This window comes from Rhyacophila brunnea, unplaced genomic scaffold (assembly GCF_057557595.1).
Source record: "Rhyacophila brunnea isolate RB1 unplaced genomic scaffold, BYU_Rbru_1.0 scaffold_12, whole genome shotgun sequence".
NCBI classification, from domain to species: Eukaryota; Metazoa; Arthropoda; class Insecta; order Trichoptera; family Rhyacophilidae; genus Rhyacophila; species Rhyacophila brunnea.
Genome location: NW_028232774.1, coordinates 20,962,817 through 20,986,143, shown reverse-complemented (window position 1 = coordinate 20,986,143; position 23,327 = coordinate 20,962,817). Strand labels below are relative to the sequence as shown.

At 33.8% G+C, this 23,327-nt stretch overlaps 1 protein-coding gene across 1 annotated transcript in view; it reads right to left on the bottom strand.

The window, feature by feature from the left end:
• The window catches only part of Swim (Secreted Wg-interacting molecule), a 145,374-nt gene extending 133,450 nt beyond the window's left edge, over positions 1–11,924 (bottom strand). The window contains exon 1 of the mRNA XM_085960934.1: positions 11,695–11,924. Coding sequence (XP_085817060.1) covers positions 11,695–11,696 — 2 coding nt within the window. The 5' untranslated portion in view covers positions 11,697–11,924. The remainder of the gene's footprint in view (positions 1–11,694) is intronic.
• Positions 11,925–23,327: the final 11,403 nt, after the last annotated feature.

Sequence of the window (23,327 nt, the reverse complement as noted above, 5' to 3'; positions counted from 1 at the left end):
TTATTGTGCAATATATTTTTTGATTATTATGTGTCGATACTCGACAGCTCCATTATTAAAGTAGATGTATTAAAAATCGCCAATAATTCACTGTATAAGTAACCTTAATTTGAACTAAAACACAATTTGAAAAACGTTAATGTAGTGTTTCACACTGCCTTTAATCTTAGCGGTAGGTAGGGGGCCGCCAAATATCCTAGCCTGAGGGCCCGTTTCAGGATGTGGGGACCATGGTGTAGGTACACCGAGTGCAATAGACAAAAGGGCGATAAACGTGAAGAAGAAAAAGAGCTTATGGGACTAATTAACATTCTCTTCCTTGCCCCCCCCCCCAATATTAAATCCTGGGTGCGCCACTGGTGTATGATGCGATTTATAACTGCATCGTGCTGTGTGATTCAATGTGAATATGTTTAGTTTATATAGGCCTATTAGCAACTTGCGTGCTTGGTCAGAATATAATTAATACAAAATATGTGCCTACATGTCGCACGGATAATAGTAGCACAAATCAAAATCAGCTATTTTGCAGGAATACTGTTCGATTGGTAAATTGTATCATACGTTATTGGGTATATTATGAGTGGTTATCCAGTTTCTTATTTATTATAATGGCCGGTACACACTTGTGTGCATTTAGCGAGTCGAGCATGATCTATGGTAGAATTCAGGATGTACTCGCAAGTGTATAATATATTATGTACAGCTAATGCACGCCGAACGAGTTCTGCACATTCCCACTTTGAGTCAGTTTATGTCGAGAACACAAATTTAAGACAATACATCAGTGAAACGGAAAATAATTTTTAACTATAGGCGCGACGAAATTTTGGACCCGCTGGCATTCGGAGAGAAAACGTCGCTGGGAACACGTCAATTTGTTTCGTGATGGCGATGGGCGTATTAATTCTTAAATCGTGTAAAGGTGACTAAAAACGTTACCCATTTACTTTAAAAAGAAAACATGTCAATTAATATATTATTATTGTTACTAATAGAACATTAAATGGACGCATGTTGGATTTATATGACAAATTATATTTCGTTTGGCATGCGTCATTTGCACCCGCGACCCGCAATCCGGCCATTGCCTAGCCAAGATCTTTTTAGACCGTGCCTCAACTGAGGTATAACCTTAAAAATGTAAATGAACATTTTGTCTAGTGAACCGAGCACACCGCGCGCATGGAGTGATATTATAACGTAATGATGGGGACACGATTCCTGTTATTTCTATTGTTGAGGTGCCCGTGACTTTCGTGAAAAATTCAAATGTTTCGTGACGCGCTTGTTAGTCGTTCGTTGGGTGCATGGTTAAATAACTGCTACAGTTCATAATTGTGCAAGGGGTATTAGGGAAACAAGACTTGTGTAGTTTTGGTGTCTCTTCAGTCATTGCCCCATTTTATCGGAATGGAACGATTTGGCACCGCATATCGCACGCTGGGACAACTGGGCGAAGAGACAATTGGATGCCAGAACAACTGAGCGACGTGACAACTGGAGGCCGGAACAATTATTAGGGGACGGACAATTGGTTGTCGCACAGAACGAAAAGCGCAAAGAAATTGACGTGCTTGAAATGGCCACTAAACAGAGCTCGACATGTTTTTATTTAGAATTGAGCAATTATTATGCTCATCGCGGTTTTCCATCCAATATACCCACCCACTAGCAGGTGTGTAAACGAATAAAATATAATACGTACCTACGTAGTATGTAAACATCATTATAAAGTAATAGCTAGATACCTGCCCAACAAATAGTTAAATTAATTATATTTATATGTTTGTCAATCATGCCACTTTTAATATTAGCAATTTTATAGATTTCGTTTTGCGTAACACACATTTAAATTGTAATGTATTAAACCGATAAAATTGTGGAAAAACGTTATCCGCATTAATTATACTCATTAGTTTTAAATTAAGAATGAGTAGTATTTAATCGTCAGTCAATTTTAATGCGAGTGTTCCATCTATTTTAGCCAATACATATTATTAAATTCAAATGCCATTCCGAATCCCACTGGACAAAATATTTTTTTCTAGAATTTTGCGAATCGTTATATGGCTTTTCCAAAGTATGTATTTTCAATAACGAAAAACGGAGTGTTCATACTTTTTGTATTCAGTCTTGAAATCAAAATTCACAAATACCAATCCAACTTATCGCCTTTTATGTCAATGAATTTATTATAATTATGTCACCGATAATAATTATGGAGATACAGCCTTCGAATAAAATTCATGAAAGATGACCAAACTTCCTATTACTTTTTCTCACGTTGTCGTCGGAAATAAATTACACAAAAATCTAATATATTTTTTAAATATAACTATGATATAATTGCTTTATTATCAAACTAGTATATTTAATAAAAAAAATATGGGTTATTATAACATGTCAAAAATATAGATAAAAAAGTAATTTATTCGTTTCCTTAAAAATAGAATATAATTATTATTATTTAGTTTAAAATCGTTATAACACTGATAGTTATGTCCCCAAAACAGCTTTTTCGCCGCCATTGAAATTGATTACAAATAAATTTAATAATTCAAATCCAATCTTCTCTGATATAAAATTTTGCATAATCTCATTTGGAATTTGTCTTTTTTATTATATCAGAATGCTATAATAGGCCTGTTTATTTATTGTTTAGAATTAAATATAATTTATTTGATGATTTCTTTTATAATAGTCATAATGTGAGTGTGGATGTGATTTTTTTTTTTAAATATATTTACGAACAAGTTCGCTATTCTATTGTAATTTCAATAGCTATGGTTGTATTTGCCAGATAATTCAACCAATATTCTACAAATTAGGCATATTATAAGTAAGTATATTATTTTAGGTATCTCTTCGCAAGTCCATACAATATTATCTACTTTGAATAGTAAGAATAATTTTATTGTTGGAATGTGGATTTTGTCAGAATTTGATTAAAGTATTTGTGTTGTATCAGCGTAGGGAGTACAATAAAAAAATATAACACCGAAAATACTATAATTTTACTCAGTTATACATTATTGTTCGAAATAAAAAAAAACGGAAAACGTAAAAAATATCTTGTCAATTACAATAATTGTGAAAGGATTCCGGTTCTGAGGTGCACCACTGGTTAGATGTAGGGCGGCTCTACCTTAAGGGTTCGTAGGGACCATCCCCACATCGTTGTCATGTCAAAAATACACGTCCGATATTTTTATCATTGTTATAGTATACGTACTTAATTACATGATTAAATGAGCTACCTATATATTTAATTTATTGTATCTATCTAAATTCGTTGCAATTTTATAGAGATATTTATTAGATATCTATTATTAAATAAATAAATAAAGCAATGATTGTAAATTATGTAATAATAACATAATGATGATAACGTGGTATTAAGATAATTAATTTAATTAAATACGCCCTATTTCACGGTGATACCTATGTACAAATTAAGAAAGCTATTAAGTTTATTTTTCGATTACCGGGGTCACTCAGTCCCATCCCGTGGCCGCGGTACAAATCTCGTTCTACAAAGGGTGTGAATACATTAGCGTTAGTGTCCTCTACAAAGGATGTGAATACATTAGCGTTAGTATACGCATACCTGGGAGCGAATCAAATAACCCCAAGGTGACTAAAATTGCTCGTTGTAAGTCGTTGTTCAAAACTGATAATGGTAAGTCGAAAATAATTAGTATTATTAATTATGTTATTATTTTTAAGCGCGCTTTTTAGATGTAATTAAGTAACGACTCAGATAATCATAATATTTATTCTGAAAAAAATACTCATTTCCTCATAAATAAAATCATATTATTGTAAATAACTTGGTACATAATGTATCATACTATGAGAAAGTATGTATGTATGTATATTTAATAATTAATGGCTTAGCCCCACCACCTAGAAAGTCGTCAAGCCGCCGTCACTGGTCAGATAACTTAACTCAAGTTGGATCCAGCAGGCAAAAGACTAACTAACTGCATATCGCATTTTATTATGAATTTGATTGTAATTACCTAATATTATGGTAAAATTATATAAATACATTTAAAAACTACATGCTTACACTCTATAAAGAAAGCATTCAAATCGTCTAAACACAAAAATAACGATTAGTTTGGATTGAGTACACAACACATTATTATTTATCAAGCATACATCCATACAATATGTGAGTAGGCTGGAGTACGTATATTTTTACTTTTGACACAGCGTAATGTCAATTTTCCCCCTTTCCGGAAGTGGCCTAAATCTTTGATATATTTTTAGTCGCTAATGAGTAATTTATACGTGAATGAATAAAAAATAATAATATTATATAAAGAAATAAACATACTCGATAAAGTTAATTATTAATGATGTGTTAGAACTATTATCAAGAAAGTAATAATTTCTTTATTATCACAAAAGTGCCGCGAAACTGTATTTTTATAACATGTTTAATGCAATAGGTTCCTAACTACTTAATTGGCAAAAGTTTATCGTAGCATGTGTTGTGAATAATTGAAAAAAACTTAAGTCAACGTTAAAATTGCAAGGCATTGTAATCCTAGCTATTAAATAGGACGTCATAAAACTGTATTGTTAAATCCCTATTTATCTGTCAAAGAATGAAACCATTTCATGGATTTCTTTTTCATAAATCGTTCTAACTGCCGTTTTCATTACCTATAAGCAATCATCACTATGATATCCATGAATATGTCGAGTCAAACGGTAGCAAGCGCTAACAATAATATTTATTGACAATTATTGTGACTTTCCAAAATGTTTTTTTTTTCAAAATTTATAAGTCAGTAGTTACTGTGATTTTGAGATAATATAGGTATTAATGATTTCCATTTTTTTTATACGAATTGGATGTAGGTAAATCAATATACAGTTACAACATAACATGGACACAGTAAAAGCGGCTTGCAGTTGTAGGCAGTTGTATTGTTTGCTAGCATAGAAACGGACATTGCAGCAAACAATAAATTCCAATACACCCGCAAATCGCCTATGGTGCCACTGTAGAATGATTTACCTATAATACGATAAAAACATCATTAGGGCTTACTGCTTAGTATGATTTGAGGGGGGGGGGAAACATATATCAGTGATTCCCAAGCAGGGCCGCGCCGAGGGTAGCTGCCGCCCTGGTGCTAACATAACATTAACACCCCCACAATTATAAATATATACAACGTAGAATAAATTAAAAAAATATATTCATATTTATTTGTTTTATGTTCATCAAAAAGTACATAATATAAACTTATTACGTTTAACCATATCTCGCACATGATGTGCAATAGTACCTATGAATATAAATTGTACCGCAGGCGAGTTTTTTACCATCCACGAAACCAAATCATTAGAAAATAATGCTCCTTCAAACTTCAGCTTCACGACCCATCCATTTCCTGGCGCACAAAGAAGTACGTTTTTGCAGATATCAGCTTTCCCAAACTTTTTGGTAAGTGCCGCCATTCGGTTTAATTTCCAAGGATTTTGCCACCCCCTGAAACCCGCCGCCAGGTTGCCGTACACCCCTAATATCCCAGCTTGGAGCGTCTCTGTTCAAAAGCGCACTGATCTAGAGTAATTATATGTCGGCCTAACACGAACTATCCAATGTGTTCGATTCGATGTTTATAAAAAAGTATGATCAAATACTGCCAGTATATTAATAATTTGAGCTAGCAGGTTCTGAAATCTTAATTTAAAAAAAATATATCTTACAAAATGTTAATGACCTTAACAGATGAAATATTACGAAGTAATGATATCAACTACTGCGGCAAGTCGTAAGCGTATTGAATGATAGTAAAATCAGTTCAAATTGTTTATAATTAAATATAAAGTTAAGAGTTAATAATTATATACAATTTACGCTCAAAAGCAGAGCAATTCTATGGGCTTCCCGCAGAGTTCAGATTACCTTAGGAAAGTTTTCTTTACGACGAATGGTTGTTAGTTGTTATATATTCAATAATTCTATAGAGTCCATGTATTGGAGTCAAACGGACAAAGAATAAAATACAATTAGAAATTAATTACAAATACAATTATCAATTACAAATATGTGACGTGAGGCGTCTGCTATTTTTTAGGGACTGCATATTATCAAGAGCAATCACTAAAACTTAAGTCACCAATCACCGAAGTGTGCTTTGACTAATTTACTGAGTTTAATTATTAAACATGATACATGAAACAGGATAGAAAAAAACATTATGATAGAAAAACTGCAAAGTAGTACAACTGTAAAGCATTAAAATTGTTTTTTTCTGGCATAAGTGTATAATGTGGTACAGCCGTTGGAATCCAGCCCACTATCTACTGGCCTAGAGGATGGCGTTATGTTTACTGCTCCACTGTGGTCACAGTGAAGAGTAAGTGGGTAAATAATAATGTAATATTATTTTTTTCTCTACGACTTTTCTGCTAAACGTGCTACAAGCGAATGTTTAAAAACAAATACATAGGAAATCTTCCTGGATAATAGAGATAGCACCAGTACAGTGGTTTTCAAACTTTTTCGTCGGGCGGCGCCCATCTTCTCTAAAGATTTTTTTTATGGCGCCCTAACAAAATACCAATAAGTGGGATGGGTGAGCCCGTTGTTCTCCGCATAGTTTCTCAATTCTTAGAATTAAATTACTAAAAACAGATATACAGTGACATTCATATTCAAATTTACCATCCCTTCTAGCCACAGTGAAGTCAAAACAACTGCCCTTATTTCTGTCAGATCTTGAATCCATGTCAACTTCTCCATAATATCTTCCTGAGAATATTTTTTAACCAATTGCTAAGGTGAGATAGGTGCTGTTCAAAAACAATTTTATATCTAAAGAGGTAGCATTGGATGTCGCCAACTTGTGCAACAATGGGATCCATCAGTGCTACCACCCATTAGAGCGTTGTATTAACATTGTCTGGAATTTCATTATATGGGTTTTAAACAACATGCAGCTCTATTGAGTATTGGTCGAAGCGCATAGTTTAAATACTGGTCCACTATTATATATACGGGGTATTTGCGCACGTGATTTAGATTTTTGACACTATTCGTGAACTACAAGAGCTGGATGGCGTACGTGCAACGATATCTAAGTTTGCGATCAGGGGCCCTATGTTAGAACTTGCGAGTGCAAGCCGCCCGGTCGACATGACGTCATATGACATCATTGTGACGTACTACCGGAGTGATAATAGCATTCGAGAAAATAACGCTGGTCAGACAGTGGCGTTATTCATTGTCACCATACACATATAGGTGTTTCATCATAATAATATCTATGGTGAGCACTGTGTGCTGAGCGGCATACCACGAGCGTGTATTGGCTGACGTCACAATTACGTCATGTCGTCGGCTGACACACGAGTCGATAGTTAGGAAATCGCGGTGCAGAATCAATTATTGACGTTATTGAATGCTTTCAATTTTATTATGGACGTACGTAATGAAACGAAGCCCTTTTTGAAATGTTATGCAAGTCGATATTGTGGGGAGCGTATGCTACGTCAGTGTCAGATATTATGAACAAACGGATATGAAAACACATAAGTATAACATTTAATAAGCTAGGCCATGCACTGACGTCCCATGGGGGTAGGCAGATTGAGAGTCGCTTGGGGGCGGCAGTTACTCGAAGGGCGGCAAATCGAGGAGAATTATTTGGAATATATTATAGAAATAGCTACATAAACTTAGTAATAACGAAAATATCTTTCCATTAAAAAAATCAGCTCACTGGTTTTATCGGGTTCGCGATATCTAGTTTACTTCCGTTGCCCTTCGACGTACTTGGTGACCAAAAACGACACGTGCAGATTTTCGAATAATTAGTCTGATATTTTATTAGTAATGTATCCATACAACACATTTCTTAGATATTGGACTCATGAAAGGATGATAAAAATACTGTATAAAAATGAGGCAGCTTTTTGGTGCTGCCTAGGGGCGGCATTTTATCTAGGGACGTCACTGAAGCTATTAGTGTTGAAGTAAATTGCTTCGGATATTATTAATATACATATTATTTACACTTACGTTAAAGTGAGTTTATACCAACACAGTTGAGGAGTGCTCAAATTTATCGTTGATTGCTTTATTTTTCCATTATATACGCTTTGTGAAGCCATCTTACCAAGGTCTATCTCTAGCACCTACGTTATCCACAAGTATTGCGACCATGTATTGATCCGTGGATATTGTTTTTTCAACGTGTGTTTGACCCGATGGGTTGAACGTTGAACGAATGGTTGACAACCATTCCCAGTAAAAATGTTAATATAACATTCACCATAAATAACACGCTCCGACAAGTATTATCGATGGCAATTTATTTGTGCTCTAATGACGTCTTGAATTAAGAAATAGTAATGTCCGTACGTCATCAATCATCATGCTAAAACAAAAATATTATTGAATTTTATTGATCATGAATGAATGTTTGTTTCACCTGTCGACAGAGTAGGTGAAACCAAAATAGAACAAACTATTTTTACAGATTGCGCAATCTAATTCCAGTAATAAGAAGTTGATAGCAATTTTTCTTATCAAACATTCTTTTAAACGGTAAAAGTGTCGTAATAATAATCAACGATTGATTAAAACTTACCTACAACTCTATAAAACTATTTCCTTACCTACCACTGAACAAAAATTATAAGTACTATAATTTAAACTGTACACTTACCTACCACTAAAACAAAATTGTTCGATGTTCAAAAAACTGAAGTACCTATGTATATTCTAATTTTGAAAAAATAAAATGTGGGTTATTTTGATAATTGCAATTTATTTGTTCCGAAAGTATATCAATTTAATTTCATACCAAGACATTTAGAATATAAATTGTAATACTTTATGAAAAAGTTGATAATATGAAATCATGGCCATGGGGTGGTATTTTAGTTTATATAATATATTGTGTATTAGAATGAAATAAACTGCATACCTATTAAACTATTTTTAAAAAAATTACCACACGACTTTGCAAATAATAATAAAAGTAAAAACAGATTACACTAATTAATTATAAAGAGTGACATACAAAAATCTAACACTATTGGACAAGACAGAATAAAATAATAGACTTCCACAGTGTGATACTGATAACTGATATCTATAATAAAACGAGGCATGGGTCGTTCTCTAAAGATTTTGCTGAATATTAAATTTTAAAAATGTAATGTATTAACGGACCACACACATTCCCAAATTTACTATCGAACTGCAAAACATTTTTGTTTTGTTACGTTCGAATTTTTGTCAAAATTCCAAAATACCATTCCTTGATAGCGAGAACGGGTGGTCTGGTTTATAGGGCTATATTATTATTTCCCACCATGTTGATTAAATATTATGTTGAAAGTAAAAATGAAGTATTTTTTAAATTCGAAATTCGATCCAACAATCTATATTTCCAGCAAAGATAATATTATATTATAATACTGTGTCTACACAGCATAAAAACATTTATGGTTAGAGGAATAAATGAAACATTTATAATTTAACAAATACAAGTGACATTATAATATAAATTATATTAATATGAGCAGTTTTCACATCACTACATACCTAGGTATTGTATTTATATGTATCTACCTATATGCGTGAAGCAGGATTCAAATATTAATGTAACTAACTGCTTGACACGAAAATATATTACATAAACATTTTAATCCTAATATTGAATTATATCATAATATGTATATTAAGCTTTTTGGTATGACTTATTTTCCCTAAAACACTAAACACGTGAATATCGCTGTTTCCATCGAATAAAATGTTCATTTGAGAATAATATCCCATTTACAGAATGTTAAAAACAGTTTTATAGAATAATTATTTACAGTCGCATATTGTTTAACTTTGGAGGCGATTTGAGGTCACTGGTGCACTTATATTAAGTACCTAGTCAAATGTTCAGTACCTATTATAATAGTAGGTACCTACTAGGTACATTGCAGTATTTTTAACCGCTACTTATTTAAAATAGGTTATGTTATGTTATATACATATTAACGTATTTATTATAATTTATAATGGAGTTCCAATAAGTAAGTATGTCTTTTAAATGATACAGGTCAAATTACCTAAAAGCTTTTAAATACTTTGTTACATAACTATTACGTACCTAGTAAGGTATATTAAAGTTTGATAGTCTATAAACTCTATTATATTAGGTAGCGTAAGAATAGTAAGAAACCAAAATTGTACCTACATTATGGCCTGGAGAACAATGCTCAGTGGTGTGAATTATGTATTACCAGCCAATGTTTTATAAGTTACCGTCACTAAAGCTCAATAAATAATGCAGGTCTACTGACATAAAGCTCCCTTTACCAGTGTCATGAAAATGCATAACTAATCCTAGTAAAAATCTTGATTACCATAAATATGCCTTTATGTATTGAGTTTTATCCACAGAACGCTTTAATTTAAACGTTGCTTGATAATATTATGACGTAACATTAACTAACGTGCCCTCTTAAAACAAAATATCTATAATTCCATTTCAGGTGATCAGAAATTAAATGCCGCTTCAGTTTTAGGCATAATACGTTAGCGCTGAAACTCGGTGCATCTCGCATGGATAGAGTTATGGGCTGATTTAAGCGGAGGGTGCTGCGTGGTATCTTCGGACGCATCAATGACACACACTTAGGATGGAGACGAAGATACAATTACGAGCTGTACACTTTGTACGGGGGTTCGCACATCGTACAGTCTATCAAATAGACGCTTTAGATGGCTGGGCCATGTACAGAGGATGTGGATGGACGAGTCACGTATGATAAAGAAACTGACATTCGGGTAGGCGGTAGGCAAACGAAGACCTGGTTGACCTAGTAAAGATGGAGGGATAGTGTAGAGTTGGATTTAAAAACCTTTGGTGTTATAAACTGGCGGAAAGAGGTTTTTGACAGACATGAGGCCAAGACCCACAGTAACGCCAGGAAGAAAAAAATTAGCAAAATGAAGATGATTAACAGAATAAGTTATAAATAATTGAACTTTTATTCATTAAACTTAAACACAGTAATATATTGGAATATATACTTTAATAATGATCAGGGCCTGTTTCGTTTGCCATGAACTACTTTTAGACATCGTTTTTTTTTAAATCGTGTTCACGAGTCTAATAAATATACAATTTTTGGTAAGCAGTACCTACATATTGTAAAAGTATGTATAGAAAACAAATAACTTAATCCAACTTAATCCCATCAAAAATTCATGACATGAGGTTAGTATACCACGTTGTACATACCTGCATACCTAGTTTTTATATAAATTGATAAGCTTAATTTTCCATTTCAAAATTCGATTCACTACACAAACATGGCAATAAATAGTTTCAGAAAAAATGTCTGACATAATAAGAAATACCTACCTGTGCTATGTATTGAAATTACGAATTTCATTGATAGAATAATAATTAATTTACATCATCGACAATAATTTACATAGTTCGTCAGGTTCATTGAATAAAAAAAAATCAAGAAATAATAGTTCGCCAAAAATTCATATTCAATAATTAATTATACACGATGAATATCTCATTGATGACGTAATTAAATTATAGTAAACGTCACATATATTATAAAATATTAATGCCATTAGACAGTAATAATAAATTATTAATAATATATGAAGTGGAAACCTGAATAAATAAAATTACGTACATTTTCAGAAAGAAGTCCTTCGGTGAAAATCGACCAGATAACCAAAATTGGACACCCGTTCAATTACGCGCCAACTTTATGAATAGACAATAATTAATATCACAGATAAATAAATGTTGCAACAAATGAAACAATAATAATATTCCCGTCGGAAAATTTGACTTGAAAATAGAACACTCGGAGCGGTAATAGGTGGGAATAACCGTACGGCGAAAATTCAAACGCGAACTGATTCGAATTTCGAATTTCAAACTCGGAAAGGCTGTCAAGTGAGTGCGTGCTTTGCCAACGGTGACTATTGTTTGAGCGGGGGGAGGAGTTTTTTTTTTCATCTCGTTTAGGTAGGCAGTTATCATACCTACCTATGTCTTTGCCAAGGATCTCGATCTTTTCGATATAATTGGGTGGGTGTGTTAAAATATAATTCATTATAATAATTGTTGTCTTGTAACGCGTAACCGTTATATTGTTTAGTTTAGCTGATATCGGCTACAAAAGAATTGGTTTGATTGTGATACATACGTCATCAGCAAACAGTTTATAGGAATTATCTGGAAGTGTAAGGAGAAGCTTGAAATGTCCCGTTGTTAGTGTCTGCAATTATCATTTGCATATAGGTTGTGGTATGTGGTACATAGGTGCTGTAGAGCAGAGGTGCCCAACCTTATTTTCAGGAGCACATTATTTTGTAGCCAGAAATTGAATTCCGGGCACATTTGTATCCAATGAAACTTACATACCTTAGACAGAGACTACATAATTATAATTTATATCAATGAGTTTGACGAGATTACCAAACTGGAATGGACATTCAATAAGAATAGTATCTTCAAAAGTCACCTCCCATTATGTTCAGTCAATGTTACTACCAGTGTCGAATTTCAATATTATTTCTCAAATTCACCGTCAATTCCTTTGGCCGGAAATGATAAATTTAAAAAAAGTCCTGGGATTTTGTCAAATTCTCCCTTATATCTTTCGTGAGAAACATAAAACTATACTTTGGGTACATTTTCGACCGAATATAACGCGTACTATAATTTTTGGTGAAATACTATAATTTCTTGGATCGCGCATGTACTATGTAATTCGATGGTAAAGAAGTGGAATGACTGAATTATATATATTAAGCTCGTCTAGAATAAATTATTCCATTTTACAACGTTTTTATTAGCTCGTATTCTTGTTTGTCCGGTGGTTGTTTATCCAGTACAAATCTTGCAACCGATCTTTAACTAACTTCCCGACTAGCTAGACATTTGAAACTGTTAGAATATATTAGAACCCGATGCCAATGCATTTTTTTTAATACTTTTAGCCATCTTTAAGTAGAATTGAATACATTTTTAGTTAATTCTGTTTTGTATGAAAAGTTATTTCGGAAGAAATCCGTAATCCAATCCACTATTATTGGTTGATAAGGGGGTGGTCCTAGCAACTAAATTATTAATATATTCGTGCGTTACTATGGAAATCAAAATGACATTTCAGTACTCTTTATTTGTTTGTTGCAAAATAGCAAAAAAATGATTTCTTGACAATTGCCTTATTTGTTCTAAATTATTAATACATAGAATTGTCAAGTTTATATGATTCAACAGAAAATTTAAAAACGTTATACCTATAAAAAGTTCTTTTTATCTTGTAATTATTGAAACTCATTGCGGCGCCGCGGCGTACAGATTGAATAACTACTGAAATAATACGTCATTCAAACACAAATTCGAGTAAAGAAACTATAATTTTCCTTATAAAAGTGTCCGAAATATTATTTTAATTCAACTAAATAGTTAACGAGCCATATTAATTTTAAATGTCTCTTTGTTTTAAACAAAACAATACAGTCATAAAAAATGTCTTGGAAGAGTTCGTGATGTCCATAAACAATACAGCATCCCGCAAATCTTAAAAACATTCCGCCAATCTACACGAGGTGATATAATTCTCCAGTGTGGCGTAATCAATTGACGGATGGCTGTCAAAAACAATTAAATGTCCACAATAATAATTACTTCTTCTGTGATTGTCAATTACCGAATGCGTTCATTCTAACTAACAAAAAATTACACAATTAAGAACGTCCTTACTCCTATATTTTCCCGCTAAAAAAACAGATGACAACACGTTCATTTTTTGAATAGAGTTCCGCCATGTTGTTTCGCCTCGGAGGATATTATGTGGACAATAAATTTATTAGTTCCTCGTAATAAAGAGTTTTTTTACGTCATTTTTTATGCATAATTTTATTATTACCTACAGATATTAAATCATCTAGCCGGATAACGTTCGAAAATTCCTTCAGGCGTAAATCTGAAAACAGAATGGCCACTCATCAGCTGAAAAAACAAATTAAATCAATCTTGACCAGTAAAGGTTACACAAAAGCTCGTGTCTTATGTGTTACGGTTTAAATTGTAAATTATTACGTAGAAAAAACATTATAGACCAGGGGGGGGTAAACTTTTTGGATGGAGGGCCAAATTCAAGAATTCAAAATGAGTGGCGGGCCGCAAGTAAAATACCATTTTTAGATATACACTATTTATTATCACGAAAAATAAACATTATAAAAAAATTAATTAGAAGAACGAAACTGTTTTTTTTAACATTTTTTTAAATTCAGGTGTTAATTTTGTAGTTGATATTCTCAAAACTGCTTGTAAATGGGCATCGGAGATATTTGATCGTAAAGAATTTTTATTGAGGTTCATGATCGAAAATGTTTGTTCACATATATAGGTTGATCCAAAAATAACGAACATTTTTCTTGCATAATCTTTAAGTTGGTCGAATTTGTCTGAATTAAGGGCTTTGTAAAATTTGGAGATTTCTTCACGACGATGCAATTCTCTTAAATCAGTGTCACACTGCAGATCAATAATCTTAAGTTGTAGCTCTGTCGGTACACCATGCCCCCCACATCTTGACGCGGGCCCCGAAGCCAGGGTCTTGGGCGGGCCCCCTACCTATCGCTATGGTTAAAGGCAGTCTGACGCTCTCCAGTATTGTTTTTCAAATGGTGTTCGAGGTCAAATAAAATTCAGTGTAATTTAGCGATTTTTTAACACAGTATTTCTCAACACGTCCCAACAACTATATGTTTTAAAATGGTAATAAGTTAGAAGTAAGCTAGCGCCGCAGGCGACTTTTTTTTGCTATTAGAGCAAAATTAAGATGTGTTTATCTCATTTATCTGGTCGACCCATCACGCTGGGCCCCCCCTGAGCCCGGGCCCCTAGGCTAGAGCCCTGTCAGCTCCCCCCTTGTGGGGGCCATGCGGTACATTATCAATATCTATTGAAAATGGATTGCGTACTATTGCTAAACTTGTCTCAATTTTTTGGAAGTCACCAAATCTTTGTGAAAAATCGTCATTCAGAGCTTTAATAATTTTACCATATTATTCAAATTTATATTCTGGTATATTCAGCAACTTCAAAGTTGGAAAGTGGTCCACGTTGTTATTCGATATTTGTCGAAGGATTAACTTGAGTTTTAATTGAAATCCAATCAAACTTTTTACCATATCATGGGCATATATTTTTTTTCCTTGCAACGCGGAGTTAAAAGTATTTAAATATGTCACGATGTTCAACGTCGAAAATATTGGTTACATAGTGTGAGACGAGACGCAAGGAAGACGTACCTACTGAGATAACACATTTACGAAACAACAAATTCTTCAAATTTTAATCTATTGTCAATATTTCTTAAAAAATTATAAAAAAGTTATTCGTAATCAGAAGTACAATTAACGATGGCGGGCCGCAAAAAAATACCCAGCGGGCCACATGCGGCCCGCGGGCCGCAGTTTGCCCCCCCCTGTTATAGGCCATAACATAATAAATCCATTATATTGTATCATAATAATTCAATGTAATTAAGTAATGATATTAGTAGCTAATAATTCAATGTATTGCCTTAAAAATTTGACTTACTACGTCATGTTTATTATATTTATATTTATATTGTAGTAAACTCTTTTCTTTTAGGCTTACGCATAAAGCCCACCAAAAAAGCGTTCGGTGCGCTTCATACTGAGTAGGCCCCCTCCCACCCGTGCATTACCCTTCACCTATGTAATAAGGGGCCCAAGAAGCACAAAATAATTATTATTATCAGCGTCTCTCATAACAAAGCAATAAAAATATTATATTATTTCTCGGGGCTTGTAATTACGCAATAACTAAACAAAGAGTTCACTGTTATTAAATAATGGCTTCTCGCCCGTCTATCGACGACGCTTCCAGGCCCCTTATGTTAGAACTTGCGAGTGCCAGCTGCCCGGTCGACATGACGTCATATGAAATCATTGTGACGTACTACCGGAGTGATAATAGCATTCGAGAAAATAACGCTACTCAGACAGTGGCGCTATTCATTGTCACCATACACATATAGGTGTTTCATCATATTAATATCTATGGTGAGCACTGTGCGCTGGGCGGCATGCCTCGAGCGTGTATTGGCTGACGTCACAATTACGTCATGTCGTCTGGTGCCACACGAGTCGATAGTTAGGAAATCGCGGTGCAGAGCGTGATTTTGCTCGCCGTGTTCAATGAATGGACTACGTTGTATTTTCGTTAATTCGTCCGGCTGAAAAGCCACACAACGGTGACTCATGGGGCAGGCGGGCACAATGCGTCGTCAAATCCAGTGTGCGCTGGCGTATTTGATTACGTTGTATTTTCGATGATTTACACGCCACTTGTAAAATTTTGCGCGATAGCCCCACTCGCTCCGTTAAGTGGGTTTTACGCCTTAGACATTCTGATTTTATTCGCGGCGAAGGCTTTATATACCTACCTATCTATAATATTGTTTAGTTTGATTAAAATGAAGTGTCCAATAACTGTAGTATCACGATTCACGGGTGTCCAATTACTGTAAAATAGTATACAATAACTGTGTTTTTATAATTTTTTTAGTCCAACAAAAGTATATATTAAAAAAAAAACGGTTTAGATTGTATGGTTCTTAGTTATGCCTCTGTGAAACTCATTAAATTCCGCTTCTCTACAATATTGAGTTAAGTATTAAGAAAGTACTTTCCTTAATAATTGTCCAATAACTATAGCAGTCACCTAATTAATGTGGCTGACATTGCTCGGACAAGGAGGGAGACGTCTTGCGATGAACATGATTGATTTCAATATAATATCATTATTTACGACACCACAAGGTGAAGGAAGAAGAAAACTAATTAAAATATTCTCTGACCCTACAGCTAAACTTTGGTCCATAATATCTTCTTATTATTTATATGGCAAATAAATCAATTATATATGGCAAATTGTAGATGTAAAAATATAAGATTGTCAAAACAATGAAAACTATTTTAAAAAAACCATATAAAAATTTGTGCTACCTAACTAAATTATTTATTTATACGTATGTATAGCTAAAATATGCTATTATTTATATAAACATTTAATCAGAAGTTTTATTTATTTCATTAATTAATACAAAATAGTCAATAAAATCAAGTTTTTTAATTAGAATTTCTACGGTTGTTTTAATTATCTATGCGGAAGCACAGTCCAGTCTAGACATCTTCACAATAATAAAGCCCATAATATATATTGTATAGTAAATATTTTTTTAATCATTTTGCAATACAGTGGCTTTCGTATGTTTTAACCGAATGATACAGGCGCATTGGCATTATTATAATTAAAAATATTGTGAAGTTAATTCGCAATTAGTCTCCCTTACAACTTACAAGGGATTGAGTGAATTTGTAAATACTGAAGCTGGCAAGTTAAACTATCGTCATGTACGATTTATTATCCACTAGGTCAGAGACCCCAATTTTTTCCCCTTTTTAGCCCTTTTGAAAAAAACAAATAATTGGCTCCCCCTGGAAATCTAACTTCTTTTATGGAACAAACGGAAAGATACAGTGACAACTTTGTGTTATTAATTACTTTGTGTTATTAATTACAATTAAAATTATAAATAACAATAAAAACCAACCAATTTATCAAATTTATCAAATACCAGTTTGTTCATTTTCAGTTTTGTTTTTGTCAGCAGCTTTCGTAAAACACCGCGATTAGTTATTTGCAGTAGGCTTCTTTTTTATTAACAAATTTGTGACCCAGCTGGAACCTCATTCCACTAATTCATATTATAATGCAGGGAATTTAATTTAAAAGGTTTGTACTGTAGCCCATAATTCAGAATAAACTGTTTTTCTGGCTATGCAGCTATAATTAGTAGCTGTTATTGAATTTTACAGATTACTTGGTAAAGAATCATGTAGTATTGGAAATTTTAAGTGCTTGGAAATACCGAGTGAGATACATTGAATCTTCGTCTTCTTCTTCTTTCACTCTGTCACGTCCAATCATTTGGGCATAACGCAAGCATACGCTCATACCACTTCCCTCAGTCAATCACCAACTCTCGCGCCTCCCACCATACCAGACCTGCAGCGCGTAGATCGCTTTTGTAGCACCGCTGCAAGGTGAGGGAGGGCCGGCCACGGCGACGGAAACCTTGAGGATCTGCCTCAAGATACATTAGATACATTACAAACTCAGTATGTCATCGTTACTCATAAACAATGAAACTACGTAAAATTTTGGGAACTTAATAAGATTAGGTAACGAGTAATATCGCTATATAATTATATTAAATAAAAAATCATTAACTGTGCTACAAAATGTCAGGCTTTAAGAAATACATAAGATATTATTTACTTAAGAGCATACTTGTGAAAGTGAAACGGCAAATAATTTTCAGCAATAGGTGGAACGTAATTTTGCATGCGTTGCCAGTCGGAGAGCGATAGTAGACCTGTTCGCACGGCAATTTGTTTTGTGATGGCGTCGGCAGAATTAATTCTTAAATCGTGTAAAGATGACTAAAAAATGTTACGTATTTAGTCGAAAAACAAAACATGTCAATGGATATATTATTAGTATTACTTAAATAACAATAAACATAACATTAAATGGACGCATGTTGAATTTTTATGACAAATTATGTTTTGTTCGTCACGCGTCGTTTGCACAATCTGTGCGTTTCGTAGTCAGGATCGTTTTAGACCGTGCCTCAGCTGAAGTATAGCCTTAATTAATATACATAGGTATCTACTTACTGGCTGAATTTTTTCCTATTTCCTTACCACATTATATTATAAAAATATAGTTCCTATATTATATATCCTAATATCTCAGATTGGATAAAGTAATGGGGTATTCGTAAAGGTCGTGGAGGACCATGGAGAATGAAGGGGTCTACTTGAAATAACCAAGGTTCGTCCACCCCAGACAGTCATCGTAAAGAAGAGCAATAATTAATTATAGCACTGGAAATGTACTGGAATCAAATTTACTCCATTTCATATTCGTGACAACGATATTTTTCAACAATGTAGATAGATTAAGATAGAATTGAAAGCATTTCATCCGTTGACATTATTTTTAGAATTTGTATTGCCATTGTGATGTATTTTTTTTTTAATTATTAACCTGTCAGTTAAAACTCTGATGACCGCATCCTGATTATTAGGTTTATTGTGATCCATGTTAACTTCTTTTCGCTTCGCCACTCTCGTAACACGTGGCGCGCGTCGCCGAAGACGATGCTAGGCATCCAGTAAAGCAGGGTTTCCCAAACATTGGTGTTCCGCGACACTTTGGAAAGATTTTATAGACTGCAACACATTTAAAAATCTTATACTAAGTAGAAGTAAAATAGGTAAAACTAATAAAATAAGTAAAGAATCTACTTCATATTGAAAGGCGAGTGATGATCAGTGATATCAGAGTGATATCAAGAAGATATGCAATTCAAGGACTCAAAATCATCAAAGTCATTAAGTGCTTTATTTATTCATATTTTTATGTTTATATTAAAATAATATCATAACTTTATATTTAAAAATAATTACTAAAGAAATAATGTGTTATAATAACATTTTTTTAATTTTTACTAGTAGGAATTACCAACCTAAAAAATAAGTGTTCCGTTAAAATTTCTGTGTTTGCTAAGTGTTCCATTACAGAAAAAGTTTGGGAAACCCTGCAGTAAAGAATGCGTGATTGGTATTATTATTTAATATATTTACCGCAATTTATTAAGATTACAGTAGGTTTATTTACTCACTTCACCTTGTCGTGCTTTCAGAACACAGTGCGATATTAAATGTGTAGTATGTAGATCATCGCTATAGGGTGACAAACGACCGGCAGCTATACCAGAATCCAAGCGGATATTATGTCACATGATCGCAGGATGTCACACTTTTTGCGCCATCTGAACCAAGTGACATGTCTCACCCATTTGAAAATTGACCGCAGAAAGTATTTTAATTTCAAGATCTTTTTAACTACTTAAGTATTTCTTATTTTATTGTACACGATTGGATAAAAACAAAAATAGACTGTTGTAACCAAGAATGGTCCATTCTACCTTCCCCATGTTCGGTGCCCTGGTTTGTGGAATTTCCTTTGAAGAGAAATGAGCTTAAGCTGATACTGAGGCTAAGAACAGGACACACAATGGGTAGAAAAAATTGATGTCCTCATGGAAATAAGCGATTCGTAACTCTGCGATTAATGTGGTGATTGTACATATACCAGTACAATGCCCTACGTATGAACGACACAGAGTACAGCTGTTAATTGCGGATATCTTTAGGAATGTCGATGAATTGAAAGGTATCCTCGCTGTGGGTAAAACGGAAGAGCTCGGTAGAATTGTAAAGCTCTTCAACAGAATCGGAGGGAGGGCCTGATCGGCGGATCCTCTTCTAGATGAGAAGAGGCAATATGACAGCTAGTCGCAGTCAAAGCCTCGGCAAAATCATAAATAAAACAAGGATGTTTGAGCTTATAGTGCGAAAACATCTTCTTGGCTACATGTTAAAACTGTGAACTAACATGCTCCGCCCATTTTTAACCGCAATTCCATTATAAACTAACAAACTCTTCCCATTTAGTCGCCAACAGCGCTTCCTTACGTAGCCAAGAAGATGTTTTCGCACAGTAGTCCCTTAAAATTATAAAGGACATCTCAACATTCTCAACCCATATAATCAAACATTATTCGTAATAAAGAAAGTGGTGAATGCACAATTTAATTATTGTTATTTTGTAATGTCATGGTGATTATTCTTTTTTTCAGTATCACAGTGACTGGGTAAAAGATTATTTAATAAGTTTAGTTATGAATATATCCTCGCGTCACGTGTATGCGCTAAAACACTTCTTCATGATGATATTCCTGTCACCATGACTTGGGAGTCTGACCTCGAACTTGATTTCATGCTGCAACCAGAACAGCTGCGTCCGTGACAGACAGTTTTATTGGACAAAATATTGGTTTTCTGGTATATTTTTCAATGATACCCCATGTAATAATCAAGTCGAACGCCCTTGCTAATAAATAGTTCGATATCTCGATTAACAGATCATGGCATATTTATATATAATTAAAAAAAACAACATAATTATCACATGGAATTGAATAGATTATGGATCCCGCTGAGAATTATTGACAGTTCAACGATATTACCGATCGTAAAAATTACTAATTATTTTAAATCAGCAATTCCATCGCTTAATGGCCAATGTGTACCTATTATATAAAAAAAAAATTAACAGGATCGTAATAAGGTGGTAGGTTTATTTGTTGTATTAGATTAATGTGACCTAAAGTAAGCATTGAAGACCATTTTATAAATTTCTCAAGATGAGTTTAGTGTTAAAAAATCGAAGATGATTGTGAAGCTGTAATGCAGACCAAGAACATCAGAGTTATGTATGTGAACAATTTTTCAATCAGTGGCGAAATATACACAAAAATAGATATTAATTGTTTCATAACATTTTTAATGTAAAAATTTGTTTCGTAAAGAGATTTAATATATCTTTCAAATAGTTCAAATACAATGTTCATTAATTGTTTACGCACATTACAGAGCGTTGGAGCGGACCCTTTTTTGTGTTGCTCCGCTCCGTGACCTAATACTTGCTCCGGCTCCGCTCAAGTCTGCTCCGCTCCGGGTAAAAAGTTTTAAAAAGTATTATATGTATACAAATGTTAAAAAAAATAAAAAATAAGTACTTAATTAAAAAATAATCGTCATTGTCATTATTAATTATATTAAACAAAATTATCGTCAGCAAATCGTCTCTCATTATTTGCCTTTTCTGTCAAAAAAGTGAGGTTATTTATACTCGGCAGTCTTGCCATATTTTAAATAATTCCAGTGTTGCAAAGTGTCAAAATATACTATTTTCATTGGATTTTAGGACGAAAATTTAATAGTAAATAAAACATCCAGACCAGTGGAGCACTACAAATTTTCGGTGCTCCGGCGCACCGTGATCCTGCTCCGAGCTCCGCTCCAACGCTCTGCGCATATAATATTATGTATGTTGGTCTGGACTAGGTATGACAGCTATTTTTAGTAGCACCACAAAGAGTCTTGGCGGCTTCCTTTGGTTTTAACTTGATCATTCATAAAATCAGTGATTAAATATACCAGTATGTTATCATCATTAGCCGAGATCGATGAACTGATGGATGAAAGTCTTTCCCAACTACATCCATACTTTAGTTCTTCACTGCCACGTTTATCCGACAACATTGGAAAGTTCGTCGAGATAGTAGATTTTATGGTGACCCGATGCTCGTCTAGTGCCCTATGCCGGGTCCACACTGGCAACATGTCGCCGGCAACCTCGTTAAATTTTACGATAATTATCATAATTGCTTAAGAAGTTTTACGATAATTGTCATACTTATCGTAAAATTTAACGAGGTTGCCGGCGACATGTTGCCAGTGTGGACCCGGCATTATGTACAGCTGTATGACTGCATTTGTCCAGCAGTTATCCACTCGACATCCTTGGTGGACCACATTACGATCACGTAGTCTTGGATGCCTCCTCATCCTTACCACAGAAGGCATAATCTAGAAAATATATCAACATTTTTTACTGTTACCTTCAAAGAGATTGGACGGCTTTGGTTACTTTATTAAATTATTTATATGTATACCCACGAAACATAAATGATAAGGCAAGAGTGAGATAGGTAATCCCAGTATTTGAATTATGGTGTTGGAGGCGAATGCTAAGGGTCTCATTGATAGCATGACAACATGACAACCATGACCATTATCATTGAGTTAAACATTTACGACAGACCATTCTCATTTGCATTAATCGCGTTTTTCGTCAGGTCGAGCACACACAAATCACAGAAGACGATAAAAAGCTTTAATATAATAGTCAATTAACATCAAGAGTGCCACGGGGTATTTTACTACCATAGACTACGTATTCCTGAATTTCGAAATATATGTCCAAATTATCCGGGTCAAGCTCACAAGTCATAATATGGTTTCGACAAAGAAGATTGAATTTTAAAGAAAATATGTATTCTTTTAGATGTTTATTTATTTTAACATTACTCGAGTAAAGGGGTGGGTAAAAAAAATACTAGTAGCGGTTCTGGTTTTTAGTATGGTCACGTTTTATTTTTGGCATAGACTTCCTACAACTGTCCAAATATTGAATGAAACAATATTAAGTTTCCATTATATATTTGATGAAATGAAAAAAAAAACTATGTACCTATCATAAAAGTCTTAATCGACAGGTGCTGTGCAG